Here is a 27,713-nt window from a genome sequence, read left to right as displayed (position 1 = left end):
TCTAGATCAACTGTAAACTGGTCATCAAAGGAGATAAGAAGATAGTAAGTTAACTCTCTTTGTAGAACCCTGTATACAGCAGCTCTTCATTTAAACCCCCTGGAGCCAAGCTTTTGAGTTCAAAGATCCATCTGGCTTCACGCCTCAATAGCTCATTTGTAATTTTACCTCCCCTGATGTTTGTCTGAACTCCTTCCAGCCCCATGACTGTCATGCTGTGCCGGTGTCAAGACCACTTTTTGACACATTAAATTGTGGCTGTATTCACACTATGCGTCATCTTATGGTAGCGCCTTTAGCGCATTAAGCCGTGGTGCCAGCAAGGGTTATTATATCTGGATATCGGTATATTGAGTGAATAGATATATTTTCACTGTCATGATGTGCCAGTGTATAGACCACTTCTTGACACATTACATTGTGGCTGTATTCACACTATGCGTCATCTTATGGTAGCGCTTTTTGCGCATTAAGCCGTGGTGCTAGCAAGGGTTATTAAATCTGGATATCGGTATATTGAGTGAACAGATATATTTTTACTGCCATGCTGTGCCAGTGTCTAGACCATTCTTTGACACATTACACTGGCTGTATTCACACTATGCGTCATCTTATAGTAGCACTTTTAGCACACTAAGCCGTGGTGCCAGCAAGGGCTGTTAAATCTGGGGGTCATTATTTTGAGTGAACAGATATATTTTTACTGTCATGCTGCGTCAGTGTCAAGATCACTTTTTTGACACATTACATTGTGGCTGGATTCACACTATGCGTCATCTTATGGTAGCGCTTTTAGCGCATTAAGCCGTGGTGCTAGCAAGGGTTATTAAATCTGGGTGTCATGAACAGATATATTTTTACTGTCATTCTGTGCCAATATTTAGACCACTTTTTAACACATTAAATTGTGGCTGTATTCACACTATGCATCATCTTATGGTAGCGCTTTCAGCGCATTAAGCTTTGGTGCCCGTGCTTGAATGTACTGATGTGATACATGATTTTTGCTATATCCCCAAGATGCTTCCAGCAAGGATTCAATCTGGGCGCCGTGATATTGAGTGAACAGATAAAAGCTTATTATTTCTGTCATGTTGTGCCAGCGTCTAGACCTTTTTTTTTTTTGGGCTTTATTCACACTATGCGTCATCTTATGGTAGCGCTTCCAGCGCATTACAGTATATTGAGTGCACAGATAAAGTTCATTATTACTGTTATGTTGTGCCAGTGTCTAGACTATATATTTTTTTTGACACATCAAATTGTGGCCTTATTCACACTATGCGTCATCTTATGGTAGCGCTTTTAGCGCATTATATTGAGTGCACAGATAAAGTCTATTATTACTGTTATGTTGTGCCAGTGTCCAGATTGTTTTTTGACACATCAAATTGTGGCCGTGTTCACACTATGCGTCACCTTATGTTTTGGTGCTTGTGCTTGAATGTATTGATGTGATATATGATCTCAATATAAGCTCCTGCACACTGATGGGAGCAGGACGCTGTTTCATTAAACTCCGATCCGATCTACCTTTCTCCCCCACTCTGAAACTCAGCTGGTAAGAGTGATTACTAATTGGATAGGTATATAAAGGACTTCAACAGAACATCACACTGACCTTGAGAAAGACACATCACTGGGTCGATACGCGTGGGTTTGGGGGTCCCATGTAACCTACCCGGTAGCTTGTTCATCCTCAGAAACCAGGTGATATCATGCTAGGGAAAGGGACTCATTAATGTATGTTTATTTGTGTTGGCAACATGATAAGCATTCAATTTTCTGTCCATGGTATATGTAGAATTTCTATGTAACCATAGTAGTTATTGATAATATGGTATTTTTTGATTTAAGGTCATGATTGTCATAACAATTGATTTGATAGACCCTAGGTTATGGTAACTAGCAGATACCTGGCACTATACTGTATGGTTGGTCTTGGGACCCATAGCATTTAACTATTTATCAAAATGACCCATTGTCTTTGTTTTGTTATTAATGTCTGGTTGTTCAGACTTTTTAATTGTTTTTAACCACAAAGTGTCTGTTTGTTGTGTCCATTAATAAAATTGATACTTTATTCATATCTTTGTGGTGATCCCTATTTGTGTGCATATACTTTCTTCTTTTCATATGTTCTCATGTCAATCCATTTATATGCACTAGGTGATCCCACCTAAATTGATATTGTGGTTGGTGCCTGTTTATTCTATATCTTGTCAGACATTGGTTTTTGTGGCTTTCTGCAGTGGTTAGTCTTTCTTAAACGGATGGACATTTTGGATTATTGATTATGGATTTAAATACCAGAGAGTTAGCTTGGGGGAAGCAAGTGACGGATATATTTGATTCAGTGGATACTGTTTCTGGGATTGGTGCAAAAAATGATGATGGTTTTTTGGGTTTAACTTTGGACATTACCAATTTGCATAAAAATCTTACTAAGACATTTTGGAATGCCAAAACGCTAGAGGAGTACAAGAAATTAAATTTAGTACCTCGAGGATTGAGGGTGCAGATCTTCCCTGCTTGGGAAGTAGCCCCAGACTATAGGACAACATGGGAGCAGGGCCTTCAAAAATGCTCTTTTTTAATAATGGACATGTTAATAGAGCATGACCGGGTTCTCCTTTCTCGGTTAAAGGATGAAATTAGGACTAAAGAAAATACTTTTGCTACCTATGATAAAAGAGAGAAGGTTGATCCATTTAAGGAGCGATTAAAAGTGAACATGGATAAATTTGAAAAAGACATCATACGAGGTAAAATGTCCAAATTCCATAGGGATAAAATGGACTATGAGGATCAGAAGGCGTATAGATGGTCACATCATGGAAATAAACGCAATAGAAGTGGTTATAAACAGACCAAGAGAAGGGAGGAACTGGTAGACAAGTCCAACTACGCCTCTAGTGATTTTTTATCCTCAGACATGAGCGACCGTGAAAGCGGCACAGACGGGGCAGAAGGAAAAACACCAAGATGCAAGAAGAATATGGGACGATACAGAGAGTGGTCACCGAGCTTCAAGCGAGTGACTCGACACAACAACCGATGGTGATGGGAGAGCATAATCAGCAGGGGCCAGAACAAGACATATCACTGGGTGAGTTGAGGATCATTAATCTTACTTCATATGTGTTGTCAACCATGGAGAGGTCAGTACTGTTAAAGGGTCTTTCATTTTCACCCATGAACATGCTGAATAAGTTTGAACTGACTAAAGATCTTTTCCTCTTTTGTAGGCAGCTGGCTTTTAAAATGCTATATCAAAATCCGTCAAAAATTAATGATGTATCCGATAATGATAGGCAAGTACTTCGGGACCTCCTTGATCTCTTGGAAGAAAATGAACATAATGATGGGAGGCGAAAATTTACAGGTAGGTTGCCTTCTCAGGCAACTCCCTCATTTGCACTCTTCCCAGCCATACAAATCTTCTTTGAGAAGACTAGTAGAGACATTCAAAAATTAAAACTAAATAAACATGGTCATAATCTCTTTTCAAAGGGAGAGAGGAGGGCGCTATCTGCTTTAAGGAATAATGATACATTTGAGATCAAGCAGGCTGACAAAGGGGGAAATTTGGTCCTATGGCCTAAGGATATGTATATGGATGAGGCCAGGCGACAATTGACTAATACTCAACATTATCAAGCCCTTCCCTCTGATCCCACAGAGATTTTCAAATCTCATCTAGATAGACTACTCTGTAGGGCATATCAATATGGGATAATAGATAAAAAAGAGAAGGACTTTCTAACAGTAAAACATCCAGTAGTACCAACATTTTACATGGTGCCCAAAGTTCACAAAGCCCTGCAAAAACCACCTGGGAGACCGATTGTGTCGGGTATAGGAGGATTATACGAAAGGTCATGTGTATATGTTGACTTTTTCTTGCAGCCTATAGTACAGGGACTGGACTCATACATTTGTGACTCGGCACATCTTATCCAGTGCCTGGAACCCTTGGAACTTCTGGACCACATCCTTCTGGCAACTTTAGATGTCGAGGCATTATACACGAGCATAAAGCATGACATAGGTATTTCGGCTGTAGAGTATTTTTTGGATTTGTTCTCAACAGGGCACAGGGGACATGATACCTTTGTTTTGGATCTTTTGAGGGAAGTACTTGAAAAAAACTATTTCATTTTTGATAGTTTTTTTATAGGCAAGTCTCGGGTACCGCTATGGGTGCCAGATGTGCACCATCGTATGCAAATCTGTACATGGGATGGTGGGAAAATACTCAAGTGCGGACAAAATCAGCCTTCCAGTGCCATGTGCATGGATGGTACCGCTTTATTGACGATATCCTCATCCTATGGACAGGCTCGAGGGTAGAATTTGATTCTTTTGTTGAGGAACTTAATAACAACAGCTGGAATATACGTTTAACCTCCTGTGTTTCCAACAGCTCGGTGAATTTCCTCGACTTGAAAGTTATGATTCAAGATAATAAGATAAACACGACACTTCATCGGAAGAGTACAGCGATGAATAACTTTCTTCATTACAAGAGTTTTCACCCAGCCCACTTGCGTAATGGGATCCCGAAGGGACAGTTCTTACGATTAAGGAGGAACTGTAGTCGGCTGGAGGATTTCCAAAAAGAATCTCGTGCTCTAACGGAGCGTTTCCTGGAACGTGGTTATCCACGAAATACGGTGTCTAGAGCGTATGAATATTCAAGGAACTGCACGAGAGAAGACACCCTGAGGCCTAGGGTGAGAACTAATCTAAGCACAATAAATTTAATAACCAAATTTAATAATCAATGGGGTGATATTTATAGAATTTTGAACAACAATTGGGATATTCTTTGTAGTGAGAATAAACTAAAGAATTTTATCTCTGAGAGGCCTAGGATGATTGCAAGGAGAGCAACAAACCTTAAGGACTACCTTACGAATAGCCATTTCAGACGTTCCAAAACTAAAATCAGATGTGGTAATTCCAACAAGGGATCATTCCCTTGTGGTAATTGTACAGTATGCCCACTGATGATTGCGACTAGGGGGCATTCAATACCAGGTATACCTATACAGGTCCAGTCTAGGGCATATTTCAATTGTCGTTCACGCAATTTGGTCTATGCACTGGTTTGTGGTTGTAATAAGGTGTATGTGGGTCAAACCACACAAGAGTTGCGCAGGAGAGTTCAACAACATCTCTCTAATATAGCCACGGCTAGAGTTGATAAAACTAAAGAAAAACACATCACGTCTGTGGCAGCTCATTTTTTGGAATGTCATGGTGGTAGTCCAAAGTCCCTTCGAGTCATGGGGCTGGAAGGAGTTCAGACAAACATCAGGGGAGGTAAAATTACAAATGAGCTATTGAGGCGTGAAGCCAGATGGATCTTTGAACTCAAAAGCTTGGCTCCAGGGGGTTTAAATGAAGAGCTGCTGTATACAGGGTTCTACAAAGAGAGTTAACTTACTATCTTCTTATCTCCTTTGATGACCAGTTTACAGTTGATCTAGATACACTGATTCCTCCCGTGAACCCCCAGCCCCATGACGTTTTCTTTTGTTTTGTTTTGTCCGTAGGGCTCTAGGACTGGGATCCAAATCTGGGAGAATACCTTCTGAAAGATACATGATGATGAAGTTGATTGGGATAGAACAACTACCAATTCGTTACATCTTGGATAATATTTGGACATTTAAGACTAATTATCTTGTGGTGATTATGTTTCTTATTGATGGCACACAAGTTGTGGTCTAGTCCTTGTATTATATTGGAACTTCATATGGATGTACCTTTGATACTAAAATAACTCATGTTCATGTCTGACTCAAATGCTCTGTGTCTTAATATGTTGGTCATCAACATCTACAGGAGAATTTTGTGCAGATGGTTAGCTTCTTCAGGATTAGCTAAGTAACCCTGTTAAGTCTATATCTATATGGGGTGATATCAGAGCCTGGTTTCTGAGTGATTTAAAATATAGGAGGGTGCTTGATTTCATCAAGATAAATTATGAACATATAAACACGTAGACTTTACAATTATCTGATTTGAATAACCTGGTGACTATATGATTTTCCCTATATTTCCATGGAGCTTCTAGCAAGGGCTACTGGGTCTGGGTGTTGTTGTGTGAACAGATATATTTTCACTGTCATGCTGTGCCAGTGTATAGACCACTTCTTGACACATTATATTGCGGCTGTATTCACACTATGCGTCATCTTATGGTAGCGCCTTTAGCGCATTAAGCCGTGGTGCTAGCAAGGGTTATTAAATCTGGATATCGGTATATTGAGTGAACAGATATATTTTTACTGCCTTGCTGTGCCAGTGTCTAGACCATTCTTTGACACATTACACTGGCTGTATTCACACTATGCGTCATCTTATGGTAGCGCTTTTAGCGCATTAAGCTTTGGTGCCCGTGCTTGAATGTACTGATGTGATACATGATTTTTGCTATATCACCAAGATGCTTCCAGCAAGGATTTAATCTGGGCGCCGTGATATTGAGTGAACAGATAAAAGCTTATTACTGCCATGTTGTGCCAGCGTCTAGACCTTTTTTTTTTTTTTTTTGGGCTTTATTCACACTATGCATCATCTTATGGTAGCGCTTCCAGTGCATTATATTGAGTGCACAGATAAAGTTCATTATTACTGTTATGTTGTGCCAGTGTCTAGACTATATATTTTTTTTGACACATCAAATTGTGGCCTTGTTCACACTATGCGTCACCTTATGTTTTGGTGCTTGTGCTTGAATGTATTGATGAGATATATGATCTTAATATAAGCTCCTGCACACTGCTGGGAGCAGGACGCTGTTTCATTAAACTCCGATCCGATCTACCCTTCTCCCCCACTCAAACTCAGCTGGTAAGAGTGATTACTAATTGGATAGGTATATAAAGGACTTCAACAGAACATCACACTGACCTTGAGAAAGACACATCACTGTGTCGATACGCGTGGGTTTGGGGGTCCCATGTAACCTACCCGGTAGCTTGTTCATCCTAAGAAACCAGGTGATATCATGCTAGGGAAAGGGACTCATTAATGTATGTTTATTTGTGTTGGCAACATGATAAGCATTCAATTTTCTGTCCATGGTATATGTAGAATTTCTATGTAACCATAGTAGTTATTGATAATATGGTATTTTTTGATTTAAGGTCATGATTGTCATAACAATTGATTTGATAGACCCTAGGTTATGGTAACTAGCAGATACCTGGCACTATACTGTATGGTTGGTCTTGGGACCCATAGCATTTAACTATTTATCAAAATGACCCATTGTCTTTGTTTTGTTATTAATGTCTGGTTGTTCAGACTTTTTAATTGTGGTTAAAAACAAAGTGTCTGTTTGTTGTGTCAATTAATAAAATTGATACTTTTTTCATATCTTTGTGGTGATCCCTATTTGTGTGCATATACTTTCTTCTTTTCATGTGTTCTCTTGTAACTTGCCTTTATAGCGTGGATCGAGGATGCTGGCCAACCAGTAGTCATCCCTCAACACTTTGGCAATGCGGGTTGTCCCTTTTTAGGATCCGCAAGGCATAGTCACACATGAGGCCAATGTTCCAGGTGTCAATGCTGCACTGCCAGTGGTGGGTGGAGGAGCACTTTCTGACAAATCCACATTCCTCCAGTGATGTTATAATAGCAACGGTACAAAGCTGCATCCTGAATGTAATATGTATCTCTCCATATAGGTGTCGCTCTATTTGGACAATCTAGGATCAATCGCTATAGTATATAGAGCGAGGATTTGGAAACCACAATAAAAATTGTGACCATAGATACATATTGATAATTTGTAATCTTATCCTTATTAAACCATGGACAAGACAATCAAAAGTGCAATAGTGCAAGTGCTAAAATGAGCAGGACCTGCCAAAGTCCACCTGAGCTGTCATATTTAACCCCTTCACCCTCAAGGGTGGTTTGCACGTTCATGACCGGGCCAATTTTTACAATTCTGACCACTGTACCTTATGAGGTCATAACTCTGGAACGCTTCTATGGATCCCGGTGATTTTGACATTGTTTTCTCGTGACATATTGTACTTCATGTTAGTGGTAAAACTTAATTCAAATAACTTGCGTTTATTTGTGAAAAAAACGGAAATTTGGCGAAAATTTCGCAATTTTCCAACTTTGAATTTTTATGCCCTTAAATCAGAGATACGGCACACAAAAAACTTGATAAGTAACATTTCCCACATGTTTACTTTACATCAGCACAATTTTGGAACCAAAATTTTTTTTTGTTAGGAAGTTATAAGGGTTAAAAGTTGACCAGCGATTTCTCATTTTTACAACACCATTTTATTTTTAGGACCACATCACACTTGAAACCCCTCGGTCTATATGATAGAAAATACCCAAAAGTGACACCATTCTAAAAACTACACCCCTTAAGGTGCTCAAAACCACATTCAAGAAGTTTATTAACCCTTTAGGTGCGTCACAGGAATTTTTTTGAATATTTAAAAAAAAAAAATGAACATCTAACTTTTTTTTTTCACAAAAAAAATAATTCAGGTTCAATTTTTTTATTTTACCAAGGGTAACAGGAGAAATTGGACTGCAAAAGTTATTGTGCAATTTGTCCTGAGTACGCTGATACCTGATTTGTGGGGGGGAACGATTGTTTCGGCGCATGGCAGAGCTCAGAATGGAAGGAGTGCCGTTTGACTTTTTCAATGCAAAATTGGCTGGAATTCAGATCGGACGCCATGTCACGTTTGGAGAGTCCCTGATGTACCTAAACAGTGGAAACCCCCTACAAGTGACCCCATTTTGGAAACTAGACCCCCCCCCCAAGGAACTTATCTAGATATGTGGTGAGAACTTTGAACCCACAAGGGCTTTACAGAAGTTTATAACGTACAGCGGTACAATTAAAAAATCATATTTTTTCCACAAAAATGATCTTTTCACCCCAATTTTTATTTTCCCAAGGGTAACAGGACCCTAAAAGTTATTGTGCAATTTGTCCTGAGTATGCTAATACCCCACATGTGGGGGTAAACCACTATTTGGGCGCATGGCAGAGCTCGGAAGGGAAGCAGCACCATTTGACGTTTTTGGCTGGAATTGAGATCGGACACCATGTCGCGATTGGAAAACCCCTGATGTACCAAAACAGTGGAAACCCCCAACAAATGACACCATTTTGGAAACTAGACCCCCTAAGGAACTTATCTAGATGTGTGGTGAGAACTTTGAACCCCCCAGTGCTTCACAGAAGTTTATAACGCCCGGGCGTGAAAATAAAAAATTCGTATTTTTTTCCACAAACATGATCTTTTAGTCACCATTTTTTTTTATTTTCCCAAGGGTAACAGGAGAAATTGGACCGCAAAAGTTGTTGTCCAATTTGTCCTGAGTATGCTGATACCCCATATGTGGGAGAAAACTACTGTATGGGCACACGTCGGGGATCGGAAGGGAAGTAGTGACGTTTTGGAATGCAGACTTTGATGGAATGGTCTGCGGGTGTCATGTTGCCTTTGGAGAGCCCCTAATGTACCTAAACAGTGGAAACTTCCCACAAATGACCCCATTTTGGAAACGAGAACCCCTAAGGAACTTATCTAGATGTGAGGTGAGCACTTTGAACCCCCAAGGGCTTCACAGAAGTTTATAACACTCGGACGTGAAAATAAAAAAATCATTTTTTTCCACTAAAATGATATTTTTGCCCCGAATTTTTTATTTTCCTAAGGGTAACAGGAGAAATTGGATCCCAAAAATTGTTTTGCAATTTGTCCTGAGTAGGCTGATACCCTACATGTGGGGGTAAAACACTGTTTGGGCGCATGGCAGAGCTTGGAAGGGAAGGAGCACCATAGGACTTTTTCAACTCAGAATTGGCTGGAATTGAGATCAGATGCAATGTTGCATTTGGAGAGCCCCTGATGTGCCCAAACAGTGGAAACCCCCAATTCTAACTCCAACCCGAACCCCAACACACCCCTAACCCTAATCTCAGCCCTAACCCAAGCCCTAACCCTAGCCCTTGCCCTAACCCTAGCCCTAATGGAAAAATGAAAATAAATACATTTTTTTAATTTTATTATTTTTCCCTAACTAAGGGGGTGATAACGGGGGGTTTGATTTACTATTTATGGTGGTTTTTATTTTTGGCAGCTGTCGCACGCTAAAAGACGCTTTTTATTGTAAAAATAGTTTTTGCATCACCACATATTGAGAGCTATAATTTTTCCGTATTTTGACCCACCGAGTCATGTGAGGTCTTATTTTTTGCAGGACGAGTTGACGTTTTTATTGGTACCATTTTCGGGCACGTGACATTTTTTGATCGCTTTTTATTCCGATTTTTGGGACGCAGAATGAACAAAAACCAGTGTTTCATGAATTTCTTTTGGGGGAGTGCGTTTACACCGTTCCGCGTGCGGTAAAATTGATAAAGAGGTTTTATTCTTCAGGTCAGTACGGTTACAGCGATACCTCATTTAGGTCTTTTTTTATGTTTTGGCGCTTTTATGCAATGAAAACTATTTTATATAAAAAATAATTATTTTTGCATCGCTTTATTCTGCGAGCTATAACTTTTTTATTTTTTCGCTGATGATGCTGTGTGGTGGCTCATTTTTTGCGGGACAAGATGTCGTTTTCAGCGGTACCATGGATATTTATATCCGTCTTTTTGATCGCGCGTTATTACACTTTTTGTTTGGTGGTATGATAATAAATCATTATTTTTTGCTTCGTTTTTTATTTTTAATTTTTTAGGGGTTCGCTAAAGGGGTTAACTAATTGGACAGTTTTATAGGGCAGGTCGTTACGGACGCGGCGATACCTAATATGTGTACTTTTATTGTTTTGGGGTTTTTTTATTTTCAAAAAATGAATTTATTGTGGAATATTTTTTTTTTTTTTTTTTTTTATTTTTTTTCTAATTTATTTGGCGATTTTTTTGAAAATTATTTTTACCCTTTTCTTTATTTTTTTTTTTACTTTATTACATAGTCCCAGGTGGGACATCACTGTCCTGTGACAGATCGCTGATCTGTCATATCACAGATCACTGTGATAGATCAGCAATCTGTCACAGGCAGTGCACAAGGCTTCCTCATGCCTGCGCTGGAGGAAAGGAGTCCCCCGCAGCAGCGCTGCACATTGCGCTGCCGTGGGGGGCTCAGGGAAGCACGGAGGGAGCCCCCTCCCTGCCGATGCTTCCCTTTAACTCCCGCTACAACGCGATCATGTTTGATCGCGGTGTGCAAGGGGTTAACGTGTCGGGGGCGGTCCGTGACCGCCCCTGACACATAGTGCCGGGTGTCAGCTGTGATAATCAGCTGACACCCGGCCGCGATCAGCGGCGCTCACCATGTGGGCGCCGCTGATCGCGCTAGATGTACTATCCCGTCCATGGACATAGGGGCCCGGGTCCCATGGACGGGATAGTACGTCTGATGTCAGGAAGGGGTTAATGGTTATTATATAACTACTCCATATAAAGAGCGGCACATATTAGATCCAAATAGGTCAAAAACATAGTTTATCATACATCAAAAGAGGGCCAATGCCCATCATATATTATATGAGGAAGGAGCTCATCGCTCCGAAACGCGCGTCGGGGAGACGAGCGTACCGCCTGGTCATCCTGAGGCTGTAGTGAGGTAACGTGGTTTGGGGTCTTTACCCTATTAGGGCGGGTTGTTTGCCCATTGGTGCAGTATTAGGCATCGTTCACTGCACCTTTTCTCTTTCCCCGCATATAGGAGCCGTGCTTAGTATTGCCCGAGGGCAACAGTGATAGCTTTTGGTTAACATTCCAGTTACCTCATTGGGATGGCACATGTATATTATATATAATATATGATGGGCACACCCGCCGTCAGACACATCGGCGTACTATGAGGGGCCCTGTGCCATCGCCAACGAGTGGGCCCCCCCAGCTTGCTCAGGATAACAGTACTTGCAAAGTTGAAATACTTACCTCTCCCTGCTCCACTGCCATGACGTCTTCCGCGTTTCCTGACAGTGACATTCTGGTCAGAGAGCGCGATGACATCACGTCTGTACGCCCTCTGCCTAAACAGTCCAAGTGCAGTGAGATGGAAGATGGGGACGATGAGGAGTCCAGACTAGTACAGGGATTCCCTAGCGAGGAGACTTATTTAATTGTTTTCAATGTTGGGACAGCTATTTTTGGGGAGCACTATACTCTGGAGAATGATATATGAGGCCCACCATACACTGGAGCATTCCAAAGGTGGACATCAGACACTGGAGCAGCTTTTACAGGGCCCATTATGCACTGGAGCATTAGAAATGGGGCCCATTATATATGGAGCATTATTTGGGCCCATAACACAGTGGAGCTTCATCCACGGGGACCAACATATACTGTAGCATTATGTGGAGCTCATCATATACTGTTTCAAACATTATATGAGACCAATGATTCTGTATGGAGAAATATATGGGCCTCATTACTCTGTATAGTGCACTATGCGGTGGCCATAATAGTGTATGGAGTAATATACTGTCCGTTTTTGGAGCTATTGGAGAATTTAAAATGGATATCAGTCATGAGATGTAAGAAGTGAAGTATTTTTCATTGTACTATACCGCTATTTCTCTGCCGTATCAGAGGATCATGAATTGTGGCATGTGTTAAAGGAGCCCATTGACACGAAAATCTGTAGCCAGCCCTACCCCCCCACAACTTTAGCCAAATAACCCCCAGTTTTCAATGCCTAACTATTATTATAAAGTAAATTAAGGTTGACAAGCTTAAGTAATAAGAATTGATGTTTTTGGTATTAAAATGGGCACTGTAGGTATGTTTCCTGTCCTCCACTCACTGCGACCTTTCTTCCCCATTGACTTGCATTGAGTATCGTGTTTCAGTCGGCCTTCGACTTTCCACGATAATCGGCCGATTTCGTTCGACCCGACTTTTGAGAAAGTCGGGTTTCATGAAAACCGACTCCACCCGAAAAAAGGCAAAGTCGCTCATCTCTACCTCCGTGGTGTGTCTACTGTTGCCCAAAGACATCATTTTTAAAACAGCCTGCTGCCACTTACCACTAGCTGTTTGATAGTGTGACACCTCGTGTGCAACACTGACAGATGTGGATGGAGTGCTTGTGCGACTGCGCTCTGTCGAAGAGCTTTCGCTTCTGGAGGAGGAGAAGGAGGGTCGAATGCCTACAGCCAACTGTTTCCTATACTGTGGGCTAGGCAGCACTGTTACACTGCCGCTGTCCCCTGTGGAGCCTGCATCCACCACATTAACCCAGTGCGCAGTGATGGACACGTAACGGCCCTGGCCATGCCTACTGGTCCATGCATCGGTGCACTTTTCCACTCACTGATTGTCTTAGTGCATGGACAATGCGCTCTTTCACATGCCGGTGGAGGGCAGGGATGGCTTTTCTAGAAAAGAAGTGATGACTGGGTAGGTCATAGCGTGGGACAGCGTAGGCCATGAGATCTCGGAAAGCTTCGCTTTCTACCAAACAGAAGGGCATCATCTCTAATGAGATCAGTTTGGCAATGTAGGCATTCAAAGCCAGTGTACGCAGATGAGAGGATGAGTACTTTCTTGTCCTACTCAGAGTGTCTGGTAGGGTGAGCTGGACTTGAGAGCTGCATAAGGGGGAACTAGCATTGGACATGATGGACTGAGAAGGGGTTGGTGATGGTGAGGGTGTTGATGGCCTAGATTCAGTGTTTCCTCGCGAAAATATTGTGTTTGCGTGACTGGTTTGGCCTAGCGATGACACCTCAACATTTCTTGATGGTGGTGTGCTCAGCGGTGGCCTTACCGTGGGGGAAGCGATGTAGCGCTGCCAGCTAACTTGAGTCGGAGCAGGAGCACATGTGCTACCTGAGCTTTTGTAGTTCGTCCACTCTTGCAAGTGCATGTTGGTTAAATGTCTAAGCACGCAACTGGTATTCAAATTTCTTAGATTTTTCCCTCTGCTAAAGGTCCTTCGGCACTTCTTACAGATAATCTTTGCATCATCAGTAGGATTTTGTTCAAAAAAGTGCCACACTGCACTCTTCCTACTATGGTACAAATTTTCAGGGCTTGCACGCTATGCTAATTTTACCATCTGGCCAAACTGTCCTGCAACTCTTTTAGTTTTCTTGGAAAGTTTTTTGACAGCTACAGGCCTGCTGGATAACCGCTGCTGTGATGACGATGCGTGCTGCGGATCCTTCTCCTGTTCTGACCTATTGTCACCAGCACCCTCTTCCCCCAATGGATGCCAATCCGGGTCAACAACTGGGTAATTCATGACCTCGTCTTCAATGTCATCTGCACCTTCCTCTGTACCTTCCTCTGTGTCACCGTGTAAAGTGGTATAGTATGCGAGAAGGGGCACCTGAGTTTCATCAGAGTCTGATTCGGGCTCAGTAGACTGCGAGGGCAATGTAGTGCTGTGGGTGAATGTACCAGCAGATTCGTCTAGCAGTGGCTGTGCATCAGTGCACTCCATGTCAGATTCATCTTGGACTGGGGAATTCAGGATTTCACTTGATAACCCAAGAATGGTATGTGGAAAGAGCTCCATGGAGTAATCTGAAGTGTGTGCTGCAGCATCCTTCACTTTTGGTGGGGGTGAAGGACACTACGAAAGGTGTTGTTCCTGACCAGAGGCCTGCACTGACGACTCTGTGCTTGCAGTTTTTGTAACTTCAGAAGAGGAGGCAAAAGAGCTGGAGGCTGTTTTGGCAAAGTAAGCCAAAACCTGTTCCTGATTCTCCGGCTTTAAAGGCGGTTTACCTACTCCCAGAAAAGGGAACCTTAAAGGCCTTCTTGTGCCAGACGATGACGCAGGCTCAACACCTCCTGCCTTAGCTGCTATTGTACTTTTGCCAGAACCAGCCGATGCACCACCACCACCATCAGTACCAGCTGCGCCCCCCACCCACGTCCGCGGCCTCTTCCACCAGACTTTCTCATGTTTGGGAAAATGTACCAAAAATACCAGCAGAGAAATGGTATTTTATGAGTAGCGTACAGCTGTGTAAGGTGTATGTAAGAAGTGAAAACTCCGTATATATTCTGTGAGTCACAGACGCCCACTCAGTATGTATTTCACCGTAATCCAACAAGCAGATATACGGTAATGTATCAGAGGTGTACAGCTGTATACGTTGTTGGTGAAACTGTCAATCTCCGTATATGTATTTAAGGAATGTCACACACATGCTGACTCTGTGTAGATGTGACAGTAATAAGAACACGAGATATCCGATACTGTTTGACAATCGGACTGCTCAATACGGTGTATAAACAAATGGAAATGTCCGTATATGTATTTATGGAGTGTCACACACACATGCTGACTCTGTGTAGATGTGACAGTAATAAGAACACCAGATATCCGATACTGTTTGACAATCGGACTGCTCAATACGGTGTATAAAGAAATGGAAATGTCCGTATATGTATTTATGGAGTGTCCCACACACACGTTGACTCTGTGTAGATGTAACAGCAATAAGAACACCAGATATCCGATACTGTTTGACAATCGGACTGCTCAATACGGTGTATAAAGAAATGGAAATGTCCGTATATGTATTTATGGAGTGTCACACACACATGCTGACTCTGTGTAGATGTGACAGTAATAAGAACACGAGATATCCGATACTGTTTGACAATCGGACTGCTCAATATGGTGTATAAAGAAATGGAAATGTCCGTATATGTATTTATGGAGTGTCACTCACACTCGCTGACTCTGTGTAGATGTGACAGTAATAAGAACACCAGATATCTGATACTGTTTGATAATCGGACACCTCAATAAGGTGTATGTATGGAAAAACATTAATCTCCGTGTACTTTTTTACGGAGTCACACACATATAGCATGTATTTGTCCGTGACACCAGCCGGTACACGGTAGTGTGTGAGGAGCGCACACCTCTATACGGTGTGCGAAAAAATTTACGCTCAATATCTACTGTGCAGAAAAAAAGGAATAAAAGGATTTTTGTTTTTAAAAAAGCAGTCTGCACAGCAGTGTGCAAACAGCAATGCAGCTATCAGGTACCCTTATAAGGCAGCCTAATCACCAACAGAGCTGCTGCACAAAAAAGTGTGAAAAAATGAACGCTTGCTAACTGTGCAGAGAAAAGGAAAAAAAAAAAATTTTTGCTTTTAAAAAAGCACTCTGCACAGCAGTGTGCAAACATCAATGCAGCTATCAGGGAGCCTTATAAGGCAGCCTAATAACCAACAGAGCTGCTGCACACAAATATATCCTCCCGTCACTTCACACTATACAGTGGTGTTTTACAGTGACATTCGCTATCAGCACAAGCAATTTTTTTTTACTTTTTCCCTGCCTAAACACTCTCCCTATTGAGAACGATCAGCAGCAACCTCTCCCTATGCTAAGATCGGAAGAAGTAAGATGGCGGTCGGCGGTCCCTGTCTTTTATAGGCACTGTGATGCCACACAAAGCCAACCAATCACTTGCATGCCCTTCTCTAACATGGTGGGGGCCGCTGCCGGCGTAATCGCGATGCCCACAGTGTGCGTCCTTAATGATTGGCTGAAAATAGGTGCTGGAAGGATTGTGGGAAACGCGACTTTGGTGCTCAAGTCGGCGACCTCATGGCCGACCTCATGCTATGGTCGGGTTTTAATCGGTGAAACCCGACTTTAGCAAAAGTCGGCGGATTCTGAATTTGGCCTACCCGTTTTGCTCAACTCTACTCAATAGTTGTGGACAGCTATCCAGTTCAAATTAGAGCAATTGCTTTCTACATTGAACCTAGTGGCTGCCCTATGCCAGGGCAACTTCACACGTGCCTTGCATGGCTCGCATTCTCAAGCTGATGGTACACTGTCCCAGTCTGAATGCGCTGATACGTAAACCACTGTCACTTCCACCATTCTACTTAAATTTTTATAGAGATATTTCGGTTGATATGCGATGTGACGACACCATGGAATTCAACTCTGTACATGTTGCAGTGACTGTGGCAGCAGCAGTGAGATCTAGTGCTGCATAACATTTTGCATAGCCTGGCCCAACACAGTGAGGATGTGAAGTAATTCACACTTGCGGACTGGACACAGATGAAGGACCTCTGCACCCTTCTTCACATTTTTGAAATGACTACTAATATGGTTAGCCCTGACGATGCCGTGATCAGCATCACTATTCCGGTCATCTACATGATGGAGCACACTTTAAATTGTCTGCAGGAGGAGGTGGTTGTCCCAGAGGAATAGGTGGAAGCAGAGGAGGATGCGGAAAGTATAACAATATCTCTAAGTTCCAGACTGTCACCGCACAGACTGGTGCCATGGGAGGGTGGATTATAGTGATCGAATGGTGCTCATGGTACCAGAGAAACTGTTAGTGAAGGCGCAGGAGCCGAGGAACAAATTGAGGAGAGCAAGGAGGAAGAGATGATTGATGCGCAACAGTCTGGAGATAAAACAGATAATGATCCTCTCTCTGTTGTTCGTGGTTGGCGGGCTACCTTGAGTGTTACCCCTCCAGCAACACATCATGGACTTGGACCTCGTGGAAGTCTGTGATACATGAGCGCATTCTTGCTGAACTATCTTCAATATGTTGTCTGTATTTTTAGGATTAGCAATATTTCCAACTACTGGATTGCCACTCTGTTAGATCCACGGTGCAAGAGTAAATTTTGCCAGATGCTTCCCCCATGAAAGGGACAAGCCTATGCTGGAGTATCGAAACACACTTGTAGACAATTTTAAGGGCGTATCTTAATTCTAGACTTTCAACCCTGGGAACATCCAGGAGTCATCACAGAAACATTAGCAGCAGTGTTAATGGCATAAACAATTTCTGTGAGTCATTTCACACATTTTATAAACCAGCCCATGCACCAGCAGAGCAGAGTACAAGTCTGAAACTTTGTGATTGTGAAAAATGAGGATGAATGAACTCATGGAGATCAACATCCAACACTGCGGAAACACCATCACATGTTTCTCAACTCAGTGATTCTAGAGCAATGCCCCCATCCCTTATGGGAAATATGCAAAAACATGCAAAACACAAGCCGCGGAGACACCATCACATGTTTCTCAACGCAAGCAATGACTAGCCAGGTCTTTCCCCGGGAAGGAACAACCACTGGAAGGGCAGTCTCCAATGAAGGAAACCACCTATGCCAAAACATGGTATCCATCCACAGACAGCTGTTTCGGGGTATTGCCCCTCATCAGTGTGGAGTAGGAAACTGGCTAGTAGGAGCAATGCCTAGTAAAAGATTGTGAAAAATGAGGATGAATGAACTCATGGAGATCAACATCCAACACTGCGGAGACACCATGACATGTTTCTCAACGCAGTGATTCTAGAGCAATGCCCCCATCCCTTATGGGAAATATGCAAAAACATGCAAAACACAAGCCGCGGAGACACCATCACATGTTTCTCAATGCAAGCAATGACTAGCCCGGTCTTTCCCGGGAAGGAACAACCACGGGAAGGGCAGTCTCCAATGAAGGAAACCACCTATGCCAAAACATGGTATCCATCCACAGACAGCTGTTTCAGGGTATTGCCCCTCATCATTGTGGAGTAGGAAATTGGCTAGTAGGAGCAATGCCTAGACACCATCACATAAGGGTTGGGGGCATTGCTCTAGAATCACTGCGTTGAGAAACATGTGATGGTGTCTCCGCAGTGTTAGATGTTGATCTCCATGAGTTCATTCATCCTCATTTTTCACAGTCTTTTACTAGGCATTGCTCCTACTAGCCAGTTTCCTACCCCACACTGATGAGGGGCAATACCCCAAAACAGCTGTCTGTGGATGGATACCATGCTTTGGCATAGGTGGTTTCCTTCAATGGAGACTGCCCTTCCCGTGGTTGTCCCTTCCCGGGGAAAGACCTGGCTAGTCATTGCTTGCATTGAGAAACATGTGATGGTGTCTCCGCGGCTTGTGTTTTGCATGTTTTGACACTTTGTGAATGACTGAAAAGGATGGTATACAAGTATCTCAAGCACAATATAAATGTCATCATTTTTACCCTTTTGCATTTTGGTCTTGAAAAATGGAAGAGTGGCCTCAGCTTGCCTCTCATGCCTTGGAGGTTTTGTCATGCCAGCATTCTCTCAGAACGTGTGTTCAGCGCTGCTGTGCTGTCCTGATGGATAAGCACATCCAGCTGCCCCCTGAAAGTGTAGATGACCTAACTTTCATCAAAATGAACAAGTCAGGCCTCTCCAATGACTTTTGCACCCCAGTTGCAGACTGGGCATACTAGTCTATGGTGTTGGTTTCATTGTTATGCATTGATCTTGCGTTATCGCAGTCTGTGTTTGCTGTTAATACTATGCTGATGTTGAAAACAATTTTTTGAAATGCAAAGACTCGAAGTTGGGTCTCCATCTAGTGGGTTGCCTGTAGTGGAAGGTTTGTCATATGCCTATTATATATGGATATTGATGCCACTTTAGTGTTGTGTGACAATAATTTTTTGAAATGTTGAGAAGTTGGGTCTCCTTCATGTGTGTTGCCTGTAGCAGTAGAGCTCCCAGACTGTCAGACCTGCACTTACTTTCGCTCAGTTATCTGTGTTACTGTGTTACTATCCTTACATTTTTTTTTACCAATAGTACTCTATGAAACTGATGTTTGTGCCACCTGAGTGTGGCTGGTTAAAAAATTTGAGCTGTTGCATGAAGTATCAGGGCTTTCAGCAAAGAAGGCTTATACTGCACCCTTAACCACCAGGTCTTAATTGAAAATTCAATTTAAAGCTCTACATGCTGGCCCATCCATGATACCTCATGCAAGGCCTATGGCTGAGTGCTTCTGTGCCATTATAAAATGTTCTATTGCGGGTCAAATAATCAGTCAACTACTAGAGATGGGCGAACATGAACAGTAAAATTCAGCGTCCATACCAAATACCTACTGTTTGGGCACAGACACTGAACACAGACTTCACCAGGAAATCCGTGTTACTGTTCAGGTTCGCCCCCCCTGAACACCAGGTATTTGTCACGCTGTAAAGTTCATGACAGTGCATCAAACACTGCTTCTCATCTGCAGTAAAATCAATACCGTCGGTCAGATAGCCGCTGTTCCCATGTTGTCAAAAAGTTTACCTCCAGTCACTGGCATCAGTTGATAGGACTACTGCTCCCATCAGCCTACACCTGCTGCTGCTAATAACAGGGAGAGCAGGTGGTGGCTGATGGGAGTATTCATCAGTCGGTGCCTGTGCTCTGAATATATAATTAAAAAACAAAATGGCGTGGGTTCCCCTGCATTTTTGATAACCAGTCAGACAAAACTGACAGCTGGGATATGCAACACTCAGCTGTCAGCATTAGCAAGGCTGGTTATCAAGAATAGAGGGGTCCCCACACTGTTTTTTAATTATTTAAATAAATAATTTTAAAAACGCCTTTGAGTCGCCCCCATTTTTGACAGCCAGCTTTGCTAAAGCAGACAACTGGGGGCTTGTGTTCTCAGTTCAAATTCACCACAGTGAAATTCTCCCGATGATCTGCAATGAACTCACTTTTCACTGGAGGGAGGTCACCACAGATCAGCCCAGCTGTGAATGCAGCCTTAGTGACCAGAGGTAACCTTGATGATGTCACCACTAGTCACTGATACTACAGTCGCAACAGCTCAATCATCAGTGGTTCTCAACCTGGACTGTCGCATATTGGCACCATCCAGGTTGACAACTATTAATCCCCATATCTGGATTACGACATGGGACAGAACATTAGACAGTTGAGGGATATTGTTTTTTATTTTTGTTTTATTACAGGAGAAGAGGGATTCAATGGAATGGGTGTTAGGTGAGTATAACTGTGTTTCTTATTTGAAATAAAAAAGGAAAAGTTTGTTTTGTTTTTATTTTAAATAAAAGACTTTATTCTTGCTGTGTGTTTATTTACAATATAACTATAGGATTAGTAATGAATCTTATAGACGCCTCCATTACTAATCCGTGGGCTTGATGTCAGCAGACATTACAAAAGTGACATAAACCCCCCAAATATGAACCCCTCTTGCCACTGCTACAGGGCAAGTGGAAAGAGATGGTAAAAGCACCAGAATTGGCGCATCTAATAGATGTGCCATTTCTGGGAGGCTGTGGGCTGCTATTTTTAGGTTGAGGGGGTCAATACCCATGGCCCCTTACCAGCCTGAGAATACCAACCCCAAGATGTCTGCTTTAGCAAGGCTGGCTGTCAAAAACAGGGGGTCCCCTCACTGTTTTTGATTTATTTATTTAAATAATTAAAAAACATTGTGGGGACCTCTTTATTCTTGATAACCAGCCTTGCTAAAGTTGACAGCTGTGGGTTGCAGCCCCCCAGCTGTAAGTTTTGCCTGGCTAGTTATCAAAAATACAAGGGAACCCACACTGTTTTTTTAAATTCATTTATTTAGAACACAGGTGTCAGCTGATCAATACTCCCATCAGTCGCCGCCTGCTCTCATTGTTATTAGCGGCAGCAGGCGTAGTCTGATGGGAGCAGTAGTCCTGTAAGCCCACGCCAGTGACTGGAGATAAATTTTATACCTCCAATCACAGCAGCGGGCTCAGCCTGTCATTTGGGAACTGTGGCTGTCTGACCGGTAGTAATGATTTTACCGCCGATCAGAAGCAGTGTTTTCCGCACCGTCATGCACATGAAAGCATGGCAAACACTCGATATTCAGGCCACCCATTCAAGTGAATGGGGTCCGGATACTGTTCTGGTACCCAAAAATGAACTTTTTTAACTGTCCAAACCCAAACATTCAGGGGTCCGCTCATCTCCATCAACAATCTGTGTTACTTTCTTTACATTTTTCTACCGGTAGTACTCTATGAACTGATGCTTGTGCCACCTGAATGTGGCTGGGTGAAAAAATTTGAGCTGTTGCATGAGGTATCAGGGCTCACAGTCAAGAAGGCTTACACCGCACCCTTAACCACCAGGTCTCATTTGAAACTTCAATTCAAAGCTTTAATTTTATCTGTCTGGGAAGCTTTTTGTCACCCTTTAAGGTATTATGCATATGTTTGGTTTTGCCTCCTATTGAATTTAATGTGGTTCGTGTACTCTCGTCGAACTGTTCGGCGAACATGTTCGGTGAACATAGTGACCTTCAATGAACCAAACCTTGGAAGGTTCGCTCATTTCTAGCCATGAACTCAAACATTATTTTTCAACCACTCAAATCACATCACCGTGTTTGGGAGAAACTACATAGCAGATAATTTTTTAAGCCAAATGCAACAATGCACAATGCACCTGTGAATTGAAAATGCTTAACACACTCCTAGGTAGATTCCTTTAGGGATTCAATTTCCAAAAGTTTATTTCCAAAATGGGGTCACTTTTCTTTCCTGCTGTTTTGGCGCCACATGGGTCTCAACAAATGCAACAAGTCATTAGCAATCTACTCTAGTGCAATTTTCGCTTCAAAAATTACTTGGTGTTTCTTCCATTCTGGACTCTGCACCCAAGTAGCAGTTTTTGACCACACTTGAGGTATTGTCATGTTTGGAACAAATTGTGATGTCCATTTTCTCCTACTATTGTTGCTTATTTACTTTACTCACCTACACAGCGCCATTATTTCCAACCCAGGACCTCAGTGCAGGAAAGGTACAATGCTAACCACTGAGCCACCATTATTACCCTTATTACCCTAGTACCCTTTTTGTGACAATATAAAATATGGGGCTAACGCAATATTTTATTGTAAAAATATATATTGTTTTATTTTTTCATGGCACTTTGCATTCATTCCTGTGAAGTACTCAAGGGTTTCATTTGAGCTATTTTGAATATTTTGAATGGGGGAGGTTTAAAAATGGTATTCCAATTGCCAACAAAGGGTATTTTAATTGGCCCCAAAGATGCTTCAAAACTGTATAGGTAAAAAAAAAAATTATCACCATGGTTTAAGGGTGTAAACATTCAAAGTTTTAATATTGTTAATTATCCCAAATTTTTATAAAATTTCAAATACATTCATAAATAAAACACAAAACATTTAATACTTTTTACCAGTAAGATAACATACATTGTGTCATGAAATAAGTCTCAGAATCACTTAGACGTATTGCATCATCCCAGAGTTATTACCACATGAACTGACACATGTCAGATTTGAAAAATGGGGCTTAGTCATGAAGGCCAAATTTGGGTTAAGGAGCTGAAGGAAATTCAGGTGTGGATACAAAACAAAAGGGAAGCATAGAAAAAGACTAATGTATCTCCTTGGCTACGACTTTCAAAACTGGTTTAAACAGAGTCACAGAAAACCTTTTACTTTCCTGTCTATTCACTTTTCAATGATCAAACTGCAGCCATTTTTTTCTCTCTTATGTTTCTAACAGAAATGTCCTGCTGTTCTTGGTTTTATAGTACTATATTGTGCTTAAAGTTGGTCAGTCTCATCTTATTAACTATTTTCCTAAATAAGCCAGCCTGATGTTTGCAGATGTTTTGACTTTAGAAACCCTTGGCTTTCTCTTGTTATCCCTGGGGAACATTGTGTGCAGCCATACATTTTCAAAGTAAAGGGTCACAATGTGATATATTGACAAGCTGGTTTGGCCAGAATGAGAGCTTCTCTGTTAATAACCCGTTGTTCTGCCTCATAGGGCATATGAAAGATGTAGTATTAGTGTGCCAATCGTTTTAATTCTGTGTAAATGAATGAATGACAGGTTCTATCTCCACACACAGGGCATTTTTTTTGTACAAAAGGATGTACAATTTCAAAGGTGATGACCAAGGTCATCACATTACAGCAAAATGATGACCACATCACACTGAAACACATAACAAGCACTTTGCAGTCTTAGGTATATAGAGGAAAGTATAGTATAATTTAGAAAATAATTACTAGATATATTGAATGTACTCACACATTGTTAGGGTCGGTGGATTGCACTAAACTAAAATAAATTATAAAGTACAATTGCAACCTGGGGTCCACCATGCAGAGGTGTATAACTGCAGCTAGAGAGTAATGACGGAACCTAAACAGCCAGTGATTGCGCGAACACACTGTGTTTAACACCACAGTGTGAACGAAACACTGAGTACCCAGCTCCGTTACTTCACTGAGCGGTACTGAACAAAAGAGCACTTAGCGCAATACCCTGTTAAACATCACAGGAATAAAGCAAAAATGACGCTTGGTGTGGGACCCTATCGCTCTACCAGGAATGTTTAGGCTAGTAGTTGGACTTGCTCTGTAACTCAGCTGTGCTAACCGCACAGACAACCGAAGACAGATGCTAAGCCAAGCGGGAGCTAAATCCCAAGCCTTATCTGCCTCTGTGGTCCCTATTTGGGTATGACCGCTCAGATTTCTGTTCATCACAGACATCAGTCTCAGTGCCTTGCTCAGACAAGTGCTACACGCTTGGATGCTGCTGGTTCTTCTGCTAAGTCTATGGGAGCCAGTGATACATAGGTGCAGTCCTGCGCTCTGAAGTCTAAGTCCAGAGAACATCTTACTGAGAATGTCCGGGATGTGGCGTCTTCTCATTGGTAGTCGGACGTCACCTGCTCAGGTGATGTGGCAGCTGCGGATTGGCCTGCGAGCGATGTCACGGCCAGCAGGTGGGGTTTGGTGTGGAGCCTAGTGTATAAAAGGCTCTCATAGGCGTACGCCGGTGTGCTAGTATCATTTATGTGTGGGTGTGTGAGTGAATATGCTACCACTCTATTTGCACGTGTGTATACCACTCTTATATCGCTGACTGTGTGCCTAGGCAGGTAAGGTAGTGCAGGGTGGGAAATTCCTGCTTGGCTTAGCATCTGTTTCTGTCGTGTGTGCTGTTAGTACAGCTTAGTTACAGAGCAAGTCCAACCATTAGCCTAGTCTTCCCTGGGAGAGTGATAGGGTTCCACACCTAGCGTCATATTTGCAGCCGTTTTACATCTCTGCCGGTGGGCCCCGGATTGCGATTGCACTTTATTAGTTAATTTTATTCAGTGCAATCCGCCAACCCTAACACCATCTATAAGGTTAATGTCTGTTAAAGGGAATCTGTCACCCCTTTTTTGAGATATCATATAATGATATCATTCAATTGTGTGTCACATAAGGATTCTCTTAGTACTTTTGCTTCCCCCTGACCCCGCACCTTTCATGCATAAATACCTTTTTTATTTCGGTTCAGATGTATGGCAGTACCTCTCACAAAGAACATAGGAGTGCATGGCAGAACAAAAGCTCTTGTGTATAGGGAAGTTGACCAAAACAGTGGCTGGCCGAACAGCGGTGTATTGGGCTTATTTATACTGCTCATGCCATGGATTCCTTTCTAATAAAGTTGCTTTCTTTACCGACGTAATTCAACCATGAACATTGTGTAAAATTAATTAGTCCAGTATTTCCTCTGAGATTCCTGACATTTATTTCTGCATTTATTATCATTTTTAATGAGTTCATTGTCATCTTTACAGTCACGGCAGATATTAATATTTCATTTTGCAACCACTGCATTCCCAAAAAAAATCACAGATTCCTCTGTAAAATTGTGTCTTCTATTTCTGCAGTCTTCCACCAGTTCTGCTGTTTGCATGTAGATCATGTATATGTAAAAGTAAAATATATGTAAATAATATGTTTTATATTCCTTTCTTGTTCTTTCATCCTTAACCAAGGGATGTACATACTACAGAGGCAGAGAATCGGATGCCTGGAGAAAAAAACTACGTAGCACTGATCCTTTATTTTAAAAAGGATATTCCCATCTTTACATCCACAAGATGTAAGTAAAGGAATTCAATGTCCATCTACAAAAGTTTAAAGCAAAACAGTCTACAGTTTGCAATGCACTCTTGCAAGCACTGTGCTTGTTAACCTTCTTACAACTTTTGAGTTCAACACCTGTATTAATTAATCTTTAATCAAATATTTTATAACTGTTTAACATGTCTTTTGCTTTACTCACAGAGAAGACTTAGGCTACTTTCACATATCAGGTTTTCGCCGTCAGGCGCGTTCCGTCGTCGTGCCGGAGCGCCGGATCCGGCAAATGTTTTGTAAAACCGGATGTGACGGATCCAGTTTTCTGCCGGATCCGTCTTGCGCATGACAGCCAAAACCGGATCCGTCTCATCCGGTTCATCCATTTTTCGATCCGTTTTTCGACGGATTATGCCGGATCCGGTTTTTAAAAACGCCCCTTGTGGCCTTCCGAACGGGATTGGCTACTGAAAAACTATATATACCGTGTTCCTACAGCCTTTCTTTGACAGGTTGTAGAGGAGAAAGTGCAGGTTGGAGAGAAGAGCAAGTGACTGGCGAAGATGGATGTTGTGATTGGAAACATTTTGAAGAATTTGGCGGATTTTACAGCGGAGGCGAATCGTTTGAGGGTGATTGTTCTGGAGAAGGAGAGAGCGAGACAGCAGCGAATCAGGCATCGTAGACGACGTTTGTGGATCCACCCCATCACAGCCAAGAGAATGACTCGTGGGGTCTATTCTACACTCTGCATGGACCTTAGACGAAACCCGGAGAAATTTTTTGGATATGTTCGGCTGAAAATGGAGAATTTTGATTACTTGGTGGAGCGCATTGCACACCTCATAAGAAAATCGGACACCTATTGCCGCTTCTCTGTTTCACCCGCAGAGCGTCTGATGGTGACTTTAAGGTAAGCCACATTTATTGGATATGCTCGCATCAGAGCACACTTTCACTGCAATCTTGTTGGTGGTAGTTTGTATCTCCAAGTGTTATAGCTGAGTTTTGGTATGTAATGCTGTTATTTTAAACTAATTGTTTTTTAATTCCCCACAGATTTCTTGCAACTGGAGAATCCCTTTCGTCACTGCATTTCCAGTACAGACTCGGGATTTCCACCATATCTGGAATAGTGAAGCACACATGCCGTGCACTGTGGGACTCCTTAGCCGAAGAGTTTTTACCAGAGCCCACAACTTACTATACTTTATGTCACCTCAAGGCAGAGTACACTGGCAGGATGACAGAGTGTGAAAGATTTGTGCCCTTAACCAAACTTGTGTGCCTTCTCTACCAACAGTATATACCTTTGCCAACCAAAGTTGGCTATCTTGTCATGGTCTTACTATTTTTACCTTTAGGCCACAGGTGTGTACCTGGTTGTGTTTTATGCAAAGTATTTCACCTTTTAACAAAAGTTGTGTACATTGTTAGGAAATCACCAACAATAAACACCACTTTTTAGGTGAAATACTTTGCTTCAAACACAACCAGGAACACAACTGTGGCAAAAAGCTAAAATTTATTTACCTTTTACCCACAGTTATATACCTGGTTTTGAATACCTTTTTTCCTTTTAAATACCCTGTATTTAACCTGTTTTTTAACATATTTCGCCGCAGAAGGAAATGACAAACAACCAGTGTAAACAATAATTTAACTTTTATTTAACATTTTTTTTTTTTAGTAAACTGTTTTTAAATTTAAATAAACTTTTTTAATAAAGCTTTGAAACCATAAAACTGGTCATTTTTATTAAAATACACACATATTATAAATTTGTGTAGTGTGGGGTGGAAATGCTGCTGGAGGGGCTGCGGGACACTTTGACACTGGGAGTGTGGAGAGAGGACTGAGGTCGTGGTGGGGAAGGAACAGTTAGAGGTGAAGGTGTGGAAAAAGCTAGAGAATGGGTGGACATGTGGGAGGCAGAAGAGGTGGTGGGTGGTGGAGTGGAGGGTTGGGCAGGGACTGTA

General features: G+C 42.1%; 1 protein-coding gene and 1 long non-coding RNA gene across 5 annotated transcripts in view; both read left to right on the top strand.

Annotated features, from left to right (window-relative positions):
• Positions 1 to 1,632: 1,632 nt before the first annotated feature.
• The window catches only part of LOC141089444 (uncharacterized), a 60,340-nt gene continuing 34,259 nt past the window's right edge, over positions 1,633 to 27,713 (top strand). For 2 of the 3 annotated variants that reach the window (XR_012232292.1, XR_012232290.1), the window contains exons 1-2: positions 1,633 to 1,710; positions 25,650 to 25,756. This is a non-coding gene — a long non-coding RNA (uncharacterized lncRNA). The remainder of the gene's footprint in view (positions 1,711 to 25,649; positions 25,757 to 27,713) is intronic. The other variant, XR_012232293.1, reaches the window with a different exon arrangement.
• Positions 3,278 to 6,553, top strand: LOC141089435 (uncharacterized). 2 transcript variants are annotated; one of them, XR_012232287.1, is made up of 4 exons: positions 3,278 to 3,385; positions 3,910 to 4,051; positions 4,427 to 4,736; positions 5,562 to 6,553. XR_012232287.1 is itself a non-coding variant. In XM_073575841.1 (3 exons), the coding sequence occupies exon 3, from the start codon at positions 4,455 to 4,457 to the stop codon at positions 5,445 to 5,447; it is 993 nt and encodes a 330-aa protein (XP_073431942.1). In that variant the 5' UTR covers positions 3,278 to 3,385; positions 3,910 to 4,051; positions 4,427 to 4,454; the 3' UTR covers positions 5,448 to 5,600. The 2 variants fall into 2 exon arrangements, 1 of the variants encoding a protein (XP_073431942.1); XM_073575841.1 differs by having other exon boundaries at positions 4,427 to 5,600.

The sequence above is a fragment of the Dendrobates tinctorius genome, unplaced genomic scaffold (assembly GCF_039654945.1).
Source record: "Dendrobates tinctorius isolate UK_male_01 unplaced genomic scaffold, ASM3965494v1 ptg000008l, whole genome shotgun sequence".
Taxonomy (NCBI): domain Eukaryota; kingdom Metazoa; phylum Chordata; class Amphibia; order Anura; family Dendrobatidae; genus Dendrobates; species Dendrobates tinctorius.
This window is presented reverse-complemented; position numbering and strand designations above follow the sequence as displayed.